Raw genomic sequence first — 19,427 nt, forward strand, 5'->3', positions numbered from 1 at the left:
ATTCAGAAATTCAGAAATCATAGACTAACTGCCATTATTTTTTACTCAAATTTTGTATTTTTGATTCATTGCCATTAAAAATGCAACCAGAGGTAAAAAGAAACTATATTATTTAAATATACATATGGTACACTCTACTTACAAGGTTACATATGGTACACACTACCTACAACAAAATGTATTCCAATGACCAATTTTTTACTTTCTTGTACGAAGTAAAGGAAGTATTGTATTCGCGAAAATTTTCGGGTATCATATTTCAACGAAAATATCCATTTTGACCGCTATGGAATGCAATTTAAGGATGTTTTTGCGTGACATCGGTACGAATGAACAGAATAAAGGATTTTTTTCCCCAAAATGGGTTGCAAAAAGGAATTAAACTGGATTTCGAGGAGATTGTTACCGTGACATCTGTACGTACGTGCGTATCTCGCATAACTCAAAAACGAGTAGTCACAGAACGTTGAACTTTTGTATATAGGACTGTTAGTATGTACATGGAGTTGTGTACTTCCTGTTTTGGTTGCAATCGGTGACACCAAAAGTATATATAAATACACATATATATTTATATGGTAGGTATATATACCCACTCTGTTACTCGGTTCCATGAACTCGGTTTATTCTTATATGTTCGTAAATTATGCATTTTTTGCTTTAAAATGATTGAATTATGTTGTTCTTATCTTCTGGTTAAGGTTTTTTATGTCTTTAGTTAACTGCATGCAATAGTTTTAGAATTATTAACAATTTAAAAATTGTGTAAGTGCGGCTAAGCCTAATATTTTACTACTAATATTTTATTTTTTTACATTTTAAACTTAGCAGATTAGAGAATTAAGTCAGTTTCCAGTTTCTGCAGCTTCAGTGTCTTTCTGCTGATTGAGACCAAAAGTAAACTTTCAGTTTTGTGAACCGAAAAATCTGAATTGCTTGTTTTTGCGTAGAAACTCTAATTTTAGTTGTAAAAAAAAATTTAATTGTTTTAAGTGTATTTGGTGTTTTATATTTTTTATATTTTTAAATTCTTAATAAATTAATTTTGATTTTTGCCTTTCCGTGAAGTAAGAACTGAATTAATTGAATGAGAAATACATCTCTAATGAAATTCGAGGAAATAAGTTTAACAAAAAGTGCGTGTAATTTAATATTCCGGTAGAAGGAAGTCATGTGATGTACACATTAGATTTTGTGTTAGAAAAAAAAACCGTATTCAAGGCTAATTGCACAGTAAAAAAGCAATTATGTAAAAGGCACGACACGACTTTGTTACCTTTATTATTACGTTTGCTGCTTAAGGCTAAAACTCGTTTCTTTTATTTGAACTCTGAATAGCCCTGCAAAGTAGGAATTAGCATAAGTTTTAGCTAAGGCAGAGATATTATTTTGCAGATAAAAAATCTTAACAATAAGGAAGTTTTGCCATTTCATTTATACTTCCTGAATTTTGACAAGAACACAAAAAAATATCATCATTTAACTGACTCGAATTGTTAGTTATTTTAAATTACTTTCTGTATATAACTTTTTAACCTAGGTTATTTTTAATACTTATTTTTTATTTTCTCTGTTTCTTATTATTTTTATGAGCAATGTTACGGAGTTAAATACTGCAGAATAGACCAAGATGAATTCCTTTATGGTTTTATTAAAAAAAAAACTTGCTCATTTACACTGTAACCAAAGTTATAGGACAAAATATTTCAAAGCTTTTTCTATTTAAAGAGCCAGGTACTTTTTTGACACCGGCATTTCAGCATATTTCTCGTATATATTGTATTGCTCTTTTGCGTGCACATTTAACTTCAGTAGCAAAATAACAGAATATTTAAAAACAACATATCTTTAAAATTCCCAATAGAGTGTAAAGTGTTGCCATACATTTTTTCGCAATATTATTTCTTTGAAAATAGTGCACGGCGATAATATTTGGTGACAACATTTTTTATATTTAAAACCACCAATTTTTGTGTTTTATTGGCTGTATTAATAAAATCTGAAATTAATAAAATCTGTAAATAAAAATCTGAAAGCTTTCAGATTTTAATAGTTTCGCAAAAGAGTTTGTTAAGATTAACACTCTCGCTGAGCTGACAGCCTGCTGTTGCTCTCACGCCTGCTAACCTTTATCCTTTTCTCATCTTTTTAGCTTTATTAATCATTTAAACCCTATAAAATTCAACAGCAGCCATATGAAATTCAACAGCAAAATCACAATAATTTTAAAAGTAGCATATGTTTAGAATCCCTGATGCAGTATTAAGTATTGTAAAACAGTTTTCTAAATTTTTTCAGTCTTTTCTCTTTATAATATCAATGTTCCCTTTTCCTGATAAGGTGGCTTACAAAACTATTTTCTGTCTTTTTATTACTAATGTTTTGTGAGATACATCTTGTTCTTCGCAGTTACGCCATATAAAATTCAATTCAGTCGCAAAATCACAAAGTATTAAAATATTTTAAAAACAGCATATGCTAAGAATTTCCGAAAGACAATCTCGTGCGCTGTAAACAAAATTGTTTTATTCCGTGCAGTGTTGCCATGCAGTGTTGCCACTGCTTGCTTTCAAATCGTTGAGTTGAAAAAGTATTTCTGGACGCTTTAGCAATATTTTCACGAAAGAAATTTTAATGAAAACAAAAGTTTCTAAAACGATTTGGTTTTATATCTTCGTTTAAATAATTTTTTAAAAGTTTTAAAATTTTTATAAAAATAAATCTGTATAAATATAAAGACTGCAAATGTCTTTCACCCAAAATGCAACATTCTTGCATGTTTTCATGGTGCACAATATCAATCATTCTGCGAGGATCCATTTGAAATCATCTATGCCTTAAATAAAAAATTTGATATTTCATCAATATTTTCCTCCTCATTTACGTCTCGTTCCACTAATTTAACATCACTCATTCCTCTCTTTATAAACAATGGCTTTCTATTCTATGACACCCGAAACTAAAACTAATCCCGTTGCCTATGTGCTTAATCTCTGACGTCACTCACGGTGGTCCCAGCGGTGAAATCCCGATGACAGCCTATTGCCTCACTTAATGTGCCGCAATAGAATGATGGTCCGGCTATATTTATTCATCGCCTAGATTGGATTAATGGCTTCAAACTCACCTCGCTTGACCTCGTGATTAATTAAGCTTTAATTGGGATTTTCCACTTCGGACGGCCTGATAATGGATTCCATGAGGACAGATCGGGAATTCCGAGAATGCAGGAATCCGACGGCGTTGATGAAGATCTTTCCCTCTTCTTTTCCCAGGATAATACCGGAAATTATCTTCTCCGGGAAGCGATGATGGATAGCACAAGAAGTACCCGTAATGTTTCGTGTTTCTTCCAGGTATTCAGTATTTCCTGAAATAAAGATATCTGAAATCCTAGACGTTTATGTTTCATAAAATAAAAGTTCATTAAAGCCAAACTGTAAAGACTAGTAAAATACGTTATCAAGCAGAGCTGTCTGTTTACTATCTTAAAGTGCAAAGCTGAATTAATGGAAAGTTTTTTGTTTATGTTATAGCAATCAATTTAACAGTATAGTTGGCGCCACTTGATGTGATCACATTTATCTAGTACCAGCGGTTCTCAACCTTTTGACTAATGCGTACCTTCTAAACAAAAACTGAAAACCTGTGGTACCACCACTACAAAGTACTACTACCACCACCACCCTTGCACAAAGCTCAGGTCGAATAATTTTCGATTGTTAGAGAAAAGCCTTAATCAGGATGTTGGGGGTTTAATTTTTGGATTTAATAGTTACAAATCTTTGGTTCTTTTCGTGCCACCGGTTGAAAACCCCTGGTACAGGACTATTTTAATAACATTAACCGAATGATGACATTAAATGATGAGAAAAGTAGACTTTTTGAAGGCTTTTTGTCAGTTGTTATAAGTTAGAATAATCCTGAAAATAAAGACATGATTAAGCCAATCCAATGGACAGGATTATAAGGCGACTTAGACTTAATTGACCAAGCTAGAGAAAGTCACGGTTGTATTTATACCCATAGACGTAAGGCGAACGAGAAGGAAGCGCCATCTATCGCTATAAATAGTAATGAAAATAAAAAAAATAAATTAATGGAATTTTAAAAGCATTAGGAAGGATTGAATTGGAATTAAAGTCATTAACCAAATAGCATAAATCTTCGTCATTGTGAACACCTTAAAGAAAATCCTAGTTCACCAATGGAAGAAGGTTTCTGTACAATGTTTGCAGATCCAAAGTGTTAAAATAGTGATTAAATTCACAACTATGATTACCTATCGAAAACTTTTAATTTCGTCTTTTCGGACTTAAGATTCGTGTTCTTTGATGCGAAATTTCAACGTTCGTTTAGTTTGGCCGATATGTCTCAAGATCATTGACAAGATATACTATAAATTCCCCAAGAATTGAATTCAGAAATGCAATCTTTGAGAGACTTGATATCCAATAGTTGTTTCTACTGATTAACGTAATGGCAAAGGAACAGTGCCCACGTCCTCCGTCGCTTATCGCTTATTTCGCTTATCCAATAGTTGTTTTGCTCCCAGTTCTGGCGATATACATTGCTCCTTCTGTGCATCTGTGGTACAGCCTTTTCTAATGAAGGCTTTTACTCCTGCGCTTCGCTACTGCTGGCCAAAGATCCATGACGTACTGATTGCCTAACTTCTACAGCTCAAAGACCCACAGTCGGGAGATAAAGTCCCTGAACACTGGTAGTTCGGTGCGAGGTTTGAATCCCTCGAACGGGCTGGTGGCTTGGGACTTTCATGGTTTTCCCCGTGTGTAACATATTTCCCTTAGAACGTCCTCTACGAATGCATCCCTTCCTTTCAGCAGATAACCCTCGAGGCTTTGCCGTAATCACACAGCATGCTCACTCTATAATGTATATATTTTATCATTTTAACGGCAGGAGTGTGATTAAATGCAGTTTCTATCAGTGAAGCATTTCCTTATTATAAATTTTATGCCTTTTTCAGGTACTACATAGGATCTACGGTGAGAACTTGTGAATGCCCTCCAGGATATGACGGTGCGCGATGCGAAGCGAAGAAAATTTCCCCGCCGACACAAAGTACGTATTGTTTAAAAATAACAAGTTTAATCGCTCTTTGTGATATGCAGTTTCGAGACTTTTTTATGTGCTTTAAAATGACATATTTTACTGGTTTTCTACTCTGTATATATTCCCTCCAAAGTTTTCATACTTTTTTTTTTTTCCCATTTCAAATCCACTTTTTTTCTTGTTATAATCGTCTGTAGTAGGAACTCTTAGCCATCGGGGATTTCATACTTCCAAGGGGGGGGATGAGGTCAGCCTTTTATTTACCTGTCAATTATTTAATTTTAGCTTATGAATATAAAAATCTGTATTTGTTATAGTTTTGTTATTTATGAATATTTTCTATAAATCTTTTTAATTTATAAAACACGTTTAAAAATGATATGATTGAAATTTAAATAAACATATATATATATCTTTCGAGTTTGGGACTGATAATCTAGTAATGGTGAAAGGAGGCATGGAGCAAAAAAAAATGGTTTAGAATCCCTGGTCGAATTTTTCAAAATGCCATGTATATTTTTCAGGAATGAATGCCATTTAAATAATAGTTCATCATGATCTTTTCTAATACCTTGCGTAAAGCGTATTTGTCATTCTATTGAATGTCTAGGTATTATTTATAATGTCCGGGTAAAGTATATAATAATTCTCATATTTCTTACCTTGCCTAAAAACGCGAGGCATTCTATAGAATGCCAGCGTTTCATACATTGCCGTTAGCAGGGATGTTTAGTATTTTTGAAGCAGGAGCACATAAAAATGTGCAATGCCCTCGCCGGGACTCGAACCTGGACCTCTCGAATACGCGCCGAGTGTGCTACCGTTACACCACGAAGGCATACAGAAAGGAGGGAGAAAATCCTCTTTTTTAGGGATAAGCGAACCCAATAGCCAAATCCTGGTGGTGAAGTCATCATCCACCACATTTAGTTCGGGCGCCACTATAGGGTGATTAGAATTTTTTAAGCAGGAAACATGACAAACGAGCAATGCCCTCGCCTGGATTCGAACCTGGAACTCTCGAATACGCGCCGAGTGTGCCGCCATTCACCGCGAAGGCATGTAGAAAGAAGGGAGAAAATAGCTTACAATGTTTTTAATTTATATTTGATGATAGATAATGTAAGAATGACTTGCACGCTTTTGAACAAGAAAGCCCTAATATAGCTATAACGATGAAGTTTTAATTTCTTTGTTGTAATTTCTGTACAGCGCAGCAACATTTAATTCATTCTATATTTTATGTTCTTAGCACCTTTAGATCACTACCTACTTTAGAATTCATTTTATCTTGTTCTCATCTTTGACATGAATGATACCAAGACTAGAAATTCTAATCGCTTTGTATTCTTCATTCCCACTATTAATCCTTCTTAAAAGGATTAAATTGTTCAAAGCAAAGTTCTTCATTTTTCAGAATAATTGAAAATAGCAACTGGAAACGAGACGGCGACATAATTAAAAAGAGAAATATCTTCGTGGCTGTCTCTTTGTTAGCTTCGAAGGTGTTGAAAAGTCATTATTAATGAAAGTTGGAACACTTAAAATTCCAGAAGTCATCGTATGTACACTGAATCTCTTTTACAGCAGGGATTTAAACAAAAATGGAAGCCATTTCATGCTCAGGTTGTTGTTTCTCAATCCTTTTAATTGAAAATGGACAGGATGGTTTTCCAGTCCGTACAATGTACACCGAGGTTTTTGGCTAACAGGAATAACACTGAAATTATTTTAACAATGCATTTTATTATGTGTAGAGTTTTATTCTAAACCTACTCCAAACTATGTTTTCCTTTTTGGTTTATTTTAAATTTTTTATTAGCATTTTTCTTTTATACTAACATTCCTCTCACTTTTCTCTTAGCCCAGAAGAGTTATTAGTCTCGAAACACGATTTGCATTGTTTCACTTTTCATTCGAATCTGTTGTCGTCCGAAAAAACACAAGATATTGTTCTTTTATATTTAATCTGTCTGTTGTTGATAAACAGATAAGCTATTTAAAAGCAATAGATTTATTTCTTAAAAGTATTATTTTTCTTTACTTTTAAATCTGTTTCAGTTAAATAAAATTCATTTAATTCATATCTAATTAAAAATATCAAATATTTTTACTGAATTACATTATATATATTTTTCTCTTTTTAAATATGCAGAAGAAAATTAACGTTCCCATGTTAGTGTAAACACATATTCATCTAATTCGCTATTCCACCAGAATATCCCTATCGACAATCTCTACTTTTTACATACTAAACTGCATACATTAATACTGCATATTAAATTTTAATACACCCCTTTCAGGCAATCGTTAAAATCTGAACCCTTTGAGCATTTTTAAGCTTTTCCCCATCTTTTCTTAGTTTATAATATCAATGTTAAATTTTTCCTAATAAGATTAGTTACACAATTATTTTTGACTCTTTCACTTTGTAGAGTTCACATGATTAACTCCTGTGTGTGAACTATAAGAGTAGTAACTGCACAGAAGAAGGCTTAAAAATACCTTTTATTAACTTTTTATAATTTACAATGCGTAAATTCGACCCTAACAAACTACGCCTCTGCTTGGGCGGTAACAAATCAAAGAACTGGCTAAAGATTTGAAGATATGTGTAAGTCGTCGAACTAAACTACAGTGCTCAGAATAATTCCTGTTTCTTAAACCCCCTTCGAAAACTAGTGTCAGCAAGTAAATGCAATTAAGCCACGCGAATCAGCAATAACTCTTGGAGCAGACGCTTAAGCAACAGATGTGACGGCTATAGCCTCACTCTCTCTCCTTCTTACTGAACCTCGGTTTTTAACCTCTTCCTTCAAGGTGGAATTTGCATTCTTTCTCACGCGCTACCAATTTAAAATATTCTGGCTCTGACAACTAAGGAAATGTAGGCTTATAGGAAAAAATAACAAATTAAATAAAATTGGTTATTTAAAATAAGTATAAATCTCTAACCCTTTATTAAAGTTTCTTATACAAGTTGTAGTTAAAATCTCTTATACAAGTTGTTGTTGAGACTAATCTCACCTGTCAGACCTAATTAGAACAAGCCGAGGAATATTATTGTGGCAAGGAAGTACAAGATTTCGTCTGTCGCTGGTAAAAGCCTTAGTCACCTTATAAGTGACAACAAGATTTTGTCTAGTTCCATCGCAGGTTTGAGAAAGAGCACCCCAAAAGTGGCTGCCCGATGGTCCCCGACCCTTCTCTCCCTACCACTAAATCACATAAGAAAGTACTTTCGGCTATATTTTGTGCGCCTAAAATACTGCACAAACACTATGCATTTACAACATCCATGCCTTCTCCGGGATTGGAACCGGACCCTTCGGTACGATAGTCCAGCCACTAACCACTATTCCACTAGGCGACTTTTATACAAAGTATATATAATAATCAGTTCAATAATATACAATAAAGCATTTGATGCTGAGTCAATGAAACCGGCTTCTTTCTTTCATAATGCTCTAAATACACCATTAATTTTCTCTGCATAATTATCGTTGTTTTCCTTTCCATACATAAGTGGATTACGAAATTGTTTGTCTCAATTTTCACGTTGAGCGTTTCTCCGCTAAATTAAATTGACTGCTATAGGCCATCAAATTCGCATTTTGCATTATTTGAAACTTTTCTCCTTTTTGTATTACAGTGTTGCATGCGATGTGTAATCTATTTTCTATGCTATTAAAATCTGGGCGTGTCTGTTTGTTTGTGGCATTGTCTCTTTCGGAACGGCGAGAAGCTGAGTTTCGAAAAATGTACCTTCGGATTCCAAAAATTCGTGGGATGCCATTTCGACCATTGTCATCTTCGTACGAATTTAATTAGCGGAGATATTAATTAAAAACTCTGAAAACGCTAATATTCGCCCTCATTTTCCCGAGTGACAACAGTCTCTCACGCTGAAGATAATCTACTTTATTTCGAGAAGTGTTGCCATTGCTTGCTTTCAAATCGTAGGGTTTGTTAATAAAAAATTTCTGAATTTTACAAAATAGGATATAAAAAGCATTGCTAAGCAATAAATATTAATCCCGATTCCAAAAATTCATGGAAAGCCATTGCGACTATTCCCACCTCCGTACGAATTTAATCAGGCGACGTATTAATTAAAGGTGCTGAAAACACTCATTTTTGCACTGATTTTTCCAAGTAGCAACAGTATCGCATGTTGGAGATAAGAATGCTTTATTTCGATAAGTGCTGCTATTGCTCGCTTTGAAATCGCAGAGTTTGTTGACAAAAAATTACTAAGTTTTACAAACTATGAAATAAAAAAAAAGAAAAACATTTCCGAACATTAAACATATTATTCTTATATAAGGTCATATTCTGACGTTGAGAAGAAAGCACACGATTTCATGTGACGTCGCTGTATGTCGAAAATTGTTCGTTAATGTCAGCATTTTAAAGAAATAGTTGCTGTTGGCAATTTTTTGTTTCAGGTTAGTATAATTGCCACATTAATTCTTTTATTAAATTGAGGAAATGTTGTCATATTATTACATTCAATTTAAATCATGACGTCATACGTATTAACCTGAATTGTCAAAAGTTTTTGTTTCCTGATTCGGCAATTAACTAACTATTTAAGAATTGGTTTGTTGCTTAGAAAGAATGAACTAATTTCTTTCATACTGAAACGTATTCGTACTTTCGTACACCAGATGAACTCATTAGTTAAAAAGAGGCTATAAAGTACATTAGTGACTACAGCTTCAAGAAAAGTGGCTTTCCAAATGGCATTAGTTTAAAATGTTAGTCTTCGAAGAATCCCAGTCGCAATTTACAGCAGTCAGATCGATTGATTGCTGTAGATCTTTTTGTTTTGAGAGGGGTAGGAAGCAATTTACGTCCGACAGAGGATGAACTGAAATGTTTTCCTGATAAAACCATTGATGAGAATTCCGAAGTCAGCTTGATACGAGTTGTGTACGTTTTTTTCGGCTTTATCTCCGGTAATTACAACAGGAACTCTAGCACGCAGAACAAATCTAACATAGACTGTGAATAATGTATCATAATCTTTTAACGAAGCAATTAAGGATTAACTTAGAGACTTAATCCTATCTAGAAAACTAGAAGTTCTAAATTAAGCCTAACAGATTTTACGACAGTTGATCGAAGACATATGATCAAAGAATTTGGTGCTAAATTCTCTGAAACATTTCGAAATCGTAAAATTTCTTTATCATCTCCAAATTTCGTATTTCTTGACTTCGAATTAGTCGTATAAAGTTTATTATAAAATTATTTTACTACTGTAAATTGAGACCAAGATTTTGATAGACGTTAAGTGACTCATCCCTAAGTCTGAAGTAAGAACAGAAACTTTAGAAGGGTGTAAAAAAAACCCTTAAGCCAAATAAGATGAAGAAAAGGCACTTCTGATCCTTACAAAATCAGCCAGCGCTTATGGCGAGAAACTCAAGGTAGTAAGTCAAATGTAAAGCTAAATTTAAATGACAAATATCCAAAGGCTACGACTTAGAGTAATTTACCGCGAAGTTGGCTTGGACTTCGCCGGCTGGAATTTCACTTTTGGCAAGCCCGAAGACAAGAACTCTTATATTAGAATAACAAACCTTGTAACTTGGCCTTCAAGAGGCAGAACACGCTCTGTCTTAACAATCTCAAACCCTCACTTAAATACTCATTTGCATTCTGGCGGGAAAACGGAAAACGAGAAGTGACGATGAATATTCAAAACGTAATATAACTAGTTATTCAAATTAAAGAAACCTTACAGTCGAATAACTTGAGAGCTATAATACTGCTTATTCTCAGCTGAGTTGAGCAGAAAATGCAATTTTATTGCTCAAAACTTGTGCATATTCTCTTTCTCTGATGGTGTTTGTTGTTCGATTTGTTAGCTGATTTTTTATTGGTGTGTGTATAGGGGGGACGTATATTTGATTTGTTTCTCTTCTTTTATTTTTGCATGCAAGTTCTTGTTATTTTGGCAGTTTAATTCTGAATTGTATTCTATTTTCATTAATTAGTGTATGCACCGTTGGGGGAAACTTTGTAGAGCCATTAGCTTTTTCTTATGAGTGCGAAACGCAAAAATTCAGATTTTGCTTCAATTCAAACTCAGCAATTTTTTTGGAAGTATGTTCTTCTTTTAAATGCGATTTAATTTAAATAACCAACCGACGTTTCCTCCAAATTCAATTTCACGAAAATACACGTAAATTTTTAATAGTATTTTCTATCAATTATAACATAAATTATTCATGTTTCCTGTGATTTTTTTTAACTGCTATCAGATTAACTATGATTATGGAGTCGGCTCTGGGAGTATCCTTGCTAATCAGGAATCTACCTTAAAAGAAGTAAGTTTCCTGTCCAGCAAATGAACCTCAGCATTGGCGGAACGGTCAAGACCGCGGAAAAACTGCTAGTTCGACTCGTGTTGAACTCTGAACGAATTTGCTAGCTGCATGGTTGGTTTGCTGATGTGTAATGTCAATACGAACTAATATCCTTTAAAACGTTCTCCACGAATGCATTCCTTCTGTTAGGCAGATAGCCCTCTTGTGCTTTGTCATCATCAAAATCATCAAACAACCTAACCAAACCCGATAAACGATTTCCTTTCTTTCAAAATGATAAGCTAGTATTGTTTCTGTTTCTGAATGATATAACGTAATAGTTAGGGTCACTTGAACTCATATGAAATTTTGTATCTTTGAACTGCCTTCTGCTATTATGAAACATTCTTCCGCACGAGGCAGAACATTTAAAACCTCAAATCTGGCGCACGAGGCGGGTATCACGCAAGGACAACTGAAGGTCTATCGAATTACAGCTTTCAGCAGTTATTAAATTATTACTGGAACATACTTAAGCATCTTTAGAAGAAATGATTCGTAAATGAACAGAATATACAATTTCCTTGATAGATAAACACATCAAAAGGGAAGCTCGTATTGCGTCTTTATTGTTTGCATATCTGTCATAAATCTCTCTGAAACAAGATTTCTTTGGTTTCTGGGAATTTTCCAATTTTTCAGGAAGAGAATTTTGCCGGAGTGCGCTTTTCGACAAGATAGACTTTGTGTGCTTTGTCATAATTAAATAAGTTTCGGCAAATGGATTCCGAAATTCGACACATTCGATTTCCATTCATCAATTGTGATGTATTATCAGCCCTCTCAGCATTAATAGTACATAAATTTAAGTTATTTTTCAACACAAGAAGAGACGTGAGTTCCACATCGGATATTAGTCTCGAAACAGCATTTTGCGTCAAAACGCTGAAATGCGTTGTATCACTTTTCGAGCTGTTGCCACTAAATATTATCGCCCTTTATTATATTTAAAGAAATTAGATATGAAGCGTCTTCATTAATGATGGATGTTTTTCGCATTGTGAAAACAACAACGGTACCTACGGCTACCAAATTTTGAACAGCATAGTCCTGCATTCGAACATAAGCACCTGGAAGCTCGAATTTTGGATTTCGAATTTTTTTATTATCTATTTCATATATTATAAAACTTTAAAGTATTTTTGATTAACAAACACAACAATTTCAAAGCCAACAGTGGCAACACTGTAAGGGATAAAACATTTTTATCCCCAGCTAGCGAAACTGTCAGAAATCCCAAAGTTATGTTGTTTTTAAATACATTGTGATTTTGCTCTTGAATCGAAATTTACGTGGCGTAAACGCCTAGATTTGATATTTAATAAGCAAAGTAAACACACAAAACGTTAATTATAAAACGACAAAAAAAGTTTTATAAAGTCGTCTTAGTAAGAAAACTGAACTTTGATATGATAAAGTGAGAAAAAGACAGAAAACAAAACAGAAGAATATGGGCTAATACATATAACGCTGCGTAGGGAATACTAAACATATACTGCTATGTTGCTTTTAAACTTTTTGTAATTTTGCTGTTGAATTGTATATGGCATAAATGCTAAGAAAATTATGCTTAATAATAAATCTAAAAAGACAAAAAAAGGGGTTTGGTACGTGTGAGTGCTACAACAGACTGGTAGGTTACGAGCTCGGAAAGCGTAAAATTTTTTTTCCCTTTTGGGGTAACCGTTAAAATATAAAAAATAAATACATAATTTTTTTTTAAGCGGAGGACTGTAATTTTTAACTCTTTTTAAACATTTACAACTGGGATTTTGATAATATACCATATTTTTTCCGCTTATTCCCATCTCTTTTAAATCTAATATAATTTTTCGAATATCAATAAAATAAAATTATATAGTAGGCACCAATCCAGAGGCAAGTGTTTTAAAGATCGATCTTAATAGATTCAAATGTGTATAAAACAGAATCTGCCAATATTTATATTTTAATGTTCGAAAACGTTAGTCTGAGTTAATTTAGTCAATGTTATTTTTAATAGCATTATAAATTTTGAAAGCTAAATATACCTACATCATTAAACTCTATATCATATGCCGAAAAGACTCGAGCCAAAATACCAGCAGGGTAAAGAAATAAACGAGTATATACGCTGTCTTTTATCTCTTAGCAAAGATCTTAAAATTACAAATATATCCTTTATTGATAATGCACCCTCAGAACTGAATTCCCCTTAAGCCTGCATCTTTGTAAGAATTATTACCCCCCCCCATATGCTTTTTTTTTTTTTTTTTTTTTTTTTTTTTTTTTATCGTAAGTGATTCAATTTCCCGTTTCTACCTTCGATTAACGTAATGATTTTTATAATGAGGCCAGAACCAAAATATATCAGACGAACAATTAGGCTCCACCTAGATATGGTAGGTTGGATCCGTTCCTATCCTCATCTTCCTTTTTGAGGAGAGGATGTTAAGAAATATCATATTCCTCGTGAAACTTCTTGTGGTGTAAGTGGTTAGAATATCCAACTAACAAGTGAGAATACTGTTGGATTATCACGTTTTCTAGTTTTGTAAAATATAATAGAGACTCATGAGAATTAATAATTACGATAAATAAGAAAATACAAAAGGTTTCGGATTTTATATTACGCCCAAAGGGGCGTTTTTTTTTAATGTTTTGTATATAACCTTTATTTATAACACAATATGTATAAAATATCATGTTCTTTGCATTTAAAGCATAAAATTCAATTCGACATAATGTCACAAAATAATTTTATAAGAGCATATGTTTAGAATTTCCGATACGCAATGTCGCGCGCTGAATTTTTTTTTTTTTTTTTTTAATATGTTATTGCCACTACTCGCTTTGAAATAATTAAATTTGTTAATCAAAAATTCGTTAAAGGTTTACAAAATATGAATAGTTAATAAAACAAATTCCGAATTTCAACTTTCGGCTTCCAAATGCCCATATTCTGGTGGAGGTCTACGTAATTCAAAATTTGATAGCTCGAGGTACCATTGTTTTTTCACTGTGCGAGAAACATACCTACATTCAGGCAGATTCTTCATAATTTAGTTTCTTTAAATATAATGCTAAATATAATGCACGACTGTAATATTTGGTAGCAACGATTTGGAAAGTGAAACGCCGCTTATAGTGAACCAACGCAAAATGCCAAAACGAAATTAATAGCCCTTCTGGACAAATTGCCTCTTTGGGATAATAATCTACACACCATTTTATCGCACTTCAAGTTCCTACAGTTTTAATTCACCTTCTCATGGGCAATTATTATTAATCTTTTGGGATTGCAGAAGCCTATTTCAAATTTCTTGCGTTTCGTCTCCTCTAATTTTAAATTAACAGTTAAATATTAAAATATAACAAAACTGCAGCCCCCGGAATTACCTCCGTGTAATAAATCTTCATTATCTTTCCGAACTAATACTAACATTTCTAAGAAATGGCTGTTTAAATGTTCTTGTGGATATTCACTCCATACGCGGTATTTTGGAATAAAATATTCATGGATCCACTCCTTTAAACGAGAAATTAAATCGATCGGAAAAGCCAGTGCGGACCACTTTCCTTCCCATTGGCTAATATTTATGCCTTCTGTTTAATGGATAGCAAAATTCTGACCCTTTTATATTTTCTTTTCCTGTCGGCTTGTCTTTTCGGAAGTTCTGCTCTCAACGTCTGAAGGCGGATATAGATAGAAAAAGTAATTTTTTAGAGCTTTCATCGCCATTTTATTTTTCGTTCAAGCAGTTGAGCCATTGAATTCTAAATAAAATGATAGCATCACGTATTTTCCATATAAAGTACTTGTGGAGACCGTTTAGCGCTTGTGGTGCAAACATCGAAACGGCTGTGACATTCTGAAAATCGGGATTGTTTAAAAAATATTTTTTTCAAAAGTCTTTAAATACGTATCAGTATTCTTTGTTATGTGATGCATTTTAATGTATCACTGAACATAGATGATTGTTGTCTTTACATTTTATCTGTGGCATTTGGAAAAAACTTGATTTCAGTTCAAACATATATATTCATGAGCAAACATTGCTTAACAAAAGCGCTTACAACAGGACAGGACAGGAACAAGTACAGGGCGCACCATATCATCGCTATAAGCAAAACGTTTATTGCCCCCGTGTACTACCTTTCCGTATTTATTGAGTATTAAACAAGATTACATGCAATCATACAGGTGTTATACATTTGTATATACAGCACTGCATGTTGTTACATTTGATGATGGTAATGTTCATGGGTAGGTGAGATACAACAAAGTTCGTAATAATAAACACAATAAGTAAATACAATAAAGGTACAATAAAGTTCGTAATGTCAGTCTATCCATATAGTGCAAGTGTGGTGCACACAGTTCAGTATAATACACTTGGTAATTGAACCATAAGTCCAGATAGTTCATGTCAGTTCAGTGCACCGCACTCGATCGGAATCAGCTCTGTTACAAGGCATGTTATGGAGGTATGGCACAGATATGAATGAAGACTGAAGGAACGTTAGAAGTTTGTGTTGGCTGGAGATAACAATGTCACTCTTAAACTATTGTAGAGTGAGAGGGCTGAAGATTAAGGGTGACCAATATTGAGTCCTTGTCTGTGGAAGTAGTCGATGATGTTCTTTATCTGACTGAATGTTTTTCGGTGCTTGATTAGAAATCGCCTAAATTCTAGACCTGCGTTGCTTGGATGATGGATAGGGTGAATAAACGTCATTGGACAGTTGAAGATGGGTTCCTGCTGCTTTCGGAAATACATCTGTCAAAGGAGTGTCTTTGTGTCTGTTGTAGTAGAGTGGATATGGACCGTGGCCCGACATGTATTGAGAAAGGAAGTAGGATGAAAACGTGACGTTTTAATCTACTTTAGGGAGGAGTTCATACGTTACTTTAGGGAGGAGCGCTTGCAAGAAGTCCAATTAAGAATGCCGAGTTTGATTTGACCTCTCAACACTGGTATTTTATCACTGTCAATTCAATTGGCAGTATCTCAGACGGTATAGTGGTTAGGCGAGGCTCGGATTCGAATCCTGGAGAAGGCATGGATGTTTGTAAATGTATAGTCTCCGTGCGGCATGGGGGCACTCTAAATATTCAGTAAACCGAAAGTCCTCTCGTGTGGTTTGGTATAAGGGGAAAGGAGTGGGGGACCCCCGGTAAACCTCCCGGGGTGCTCTCGCTCAAAACTAAGGTGGAAAATAAAAATCCAAACTTTCTATAGAATGGGTTCCGGCAACCACTCTTCCATGCAATGTGAACACGACAACAGCAACAACAATTCATTTCGCAACTCCGTTGTAGCTTAATCAGTATGGAGCGCTCCCCGAGAGAATAATGAATTTTGATTGTGAATGACGAGTATTATGCATAAACTGATAGGCAGCTTCGTGCATTCTTTGGACGTGAAATGCACCTAGCGAAACAACATCTTACAGATTGATAAAGAAATTTGAAGACACAAGTTCGACAGCAGATATTTAGTCACCACCTCTCGATCCAGCGGATCTCTCACTATAAATCGTGTCCCAAAAAGTCTGACCTTAAAAAGAAAATCGACAAAAGAACTTGAAGAGAAATTTGAAAAGTCTCATTAACCACATCAACAAGCAGATGTGAAATATTCCTGGATGGGGTAAGGGGCAGCTTCTATGGTCAGAGACCTGGAGCACCAGCGACAGAAGATAGGGCTTCCTCAGTTAAAAGATATCTGGATCTTTTCGGATAGTAGAAGTGCCGTCCAGCACGTGCTGCTTGGCATAATGTGAGTGATAGTACAAGTGCAGACATTCTCAGGAAACTAAAACAACTTTCCCTTTCTCATCGGATCAACTTTCAGTGGATTCCGTCCCATGTCGACGTGGTTGGAAAGGAAATTGCGGACAGCTTGGCTAGACAGAGCTGGTGCTAGCGAGACCGCAACGCCTGCCGTTCCTCTTACTTATATGGAACTATTCTCTAAATGTAAGGCAAAGAATAAGGCCGTTTGGATGGCACCAGTGCGCCCATGGTATCAGAGTAAGTGTCTGGTGGCTCCTTTGTTCAGAGCAGCAATAGAGGAGATAAAACTGCTCTTACTAGATTCCTTAGTAGCAATGACTTTTGTCGGTGGTAATAAACACTTTGAAATATGCACTAAGTTTTCTACCGCAGAGGCCTCTCCTGATCACATTTTATCTTGTTTGGGGCTTACCAGACAGGATCTGGTTCAGGACCCCCTTTTTGTACTGGACTCTTTCAGGGTGAATGGGCTCATGGATCTGATCTAATTCTGTTGGTCACGGGGATGAGCAACAAAAACACCGATAAGCAGATGTGTGAAAAGTGATCATAAATTTCGTCGATAGAGTACGCTGCTGCAAAGCTGGTTGTGAATGACATATACCAGACATTATTTTCCAATCTTAAGTTGGAACCTTTCCGGGTTGCAAGAATATAAGAATGCTTTGCATTTTCGGAAAATAAAGAATTTTCTGCGGCATATTAAACCTCTACTGACAAAGCTTTCAAAAGATTAAGAATCATTAAAAGTTTGCGAAACAAATTAGAGAGCTTTTCTTGGACACTTACAACATCTCACTAATTACACATACACTCACCGATACACGGACAGACGCCACTAATACTCATCGATACTCAGGCATGCACCATTAATTAGACCGTTCATCGGGTATGCTTGCCCCATAAGGGCTCACGTTTTGGCGAAATTAGAACGTGTCCAGCCACAAGAAAAGCCACAAGAATTATTACCGGTGCAGTGGTCTCTATTAGTTGATGTTCTCTATTTACTAATACAAGAAAACAGTATAATAATATTTCTTAGTACCTTCTTAGGAAAATATGATAATATTTCTTAGTACTTTCTTAGGAAAATGTGATAATATTTCTTAGGACTTAGTTAATTTTAAAAAGTTATGTAAACACATAATTAGGATGATCAACGGTGGGCGTCTGGCGGTTAGTGCACATGTTTGAGGTTTGTCTTTTGCCCTGTTGGCGTTCCGTTTTCCTTGTCAGTTTTGCAATCATTGTTTGCTCTTTTATTTGCGCGATCTGTGTAATGCGTTCTCTTTCCTTATTGCTATTTGGTTTATTGAATTAACACTTATTTTCTTTAGTTAGTTATTTTACGTTTCTCTATTTTTTCCTGTTGCGACATACTTGAGGCAGTCTTAAACTAGAATTTTATTTGTCCGTTTCTAATGTTTTCGATTCTATAAGACTGCCTGCGTATTATTACTTTCCTTATGCTAATTCTTTTGTTGGTCGGGTCCGGGGTTTTGATACGTCGGTTGCTGGTTTGTTGTTTGGGAGATCGTGGGGTCGCTGGCTGCCCTTGTTTGTTGTTTGGAGAAGTGTGGCCGTATGACCATTAAATCCGGCCTTCCGACGGTTAGGCGTGTCGGGTCTCGTCTACAATCAATACCGGTGCAGCGTCTTCCATCAATAATTTAAAAGCAATTTAGGAATGCAAAGGTTTCAAAGCCTCAATCACAACAAATTTTCCATCCTTCAAGGAGCTAGCTTTTCCTTCCAGACTTTCCAAGAACTTTAAAACTTCACTCAGCCTAGAGCCGTGCAATGAAAAGATGTTGGTTGACATCATTAAAGTGAAAGGTATCAGGACTGTTGAACAGTATCCAAAAGAGGATTTTGTTCGCGATTACATAGATGGTTCGTGTAATGAGACAATCACTAATGGAGGTTTCCAGTATTTCTGACTACACCAGACGATACTACTTATCAACACAGAATTAGCACTGGAACCAATTATGATCACCAACGGGATTCACTTTAATCTAAACGAGATTTAAAAGTTGGGTAAGATCTGCATTCTTCAATGGTTGCCAGCTCATGTCAGGTGACAGCCATAGGGAAAAGGGGTTGCATTTGTCGTCTACCAGAGGTAAACAGGTGAATGCCCTTCGTCCTCCGCTATTCAGCGCTTGTTGAATAATTTAAGGATTTAAGTGGGA

The 19,427-nt window shown here is 34.9% G+C and overlaps 1 protein-coding gene across 2 annotated transcripts in view; it reads left to right on the forward strand.

Moving 5' to 3' along the window:
- Nucleotides 1-19,427, forward strand: part of LOC118186215 (uncharacterized) — a 695,790-nt gene that overhangs the window by 440,832 nt on the left and 235,531 nt on the right. For both annotated transcript variants that reach the window (XM_085813564.1, XM_085813565.1), the window contains exon 5: nt 4,991-5,085. In XM_085813564.1, the coding sequence (XP_085669690.1) occupies nt 4,991-5,085 (95 nt within the window). The remainder of the gene's footprint in view (nt 1-4,990; nt 5,086-19,427) is intronic.

The sequence above is a fragment of the Stegodyphus dumicola genome, chromosome 3 (genome assembly GCF_044657685.1).
Source record: "Stegodyphus dumicola isolate Sdum_Otavi_A_Nest chromosome 3, ASM4465768v1".
NCBI lineage: Eukaryota > Metazoa > Arthropoda > Arachnida > Araneae > Eresidae > Stegodyphus > Stegodyphus dumicola.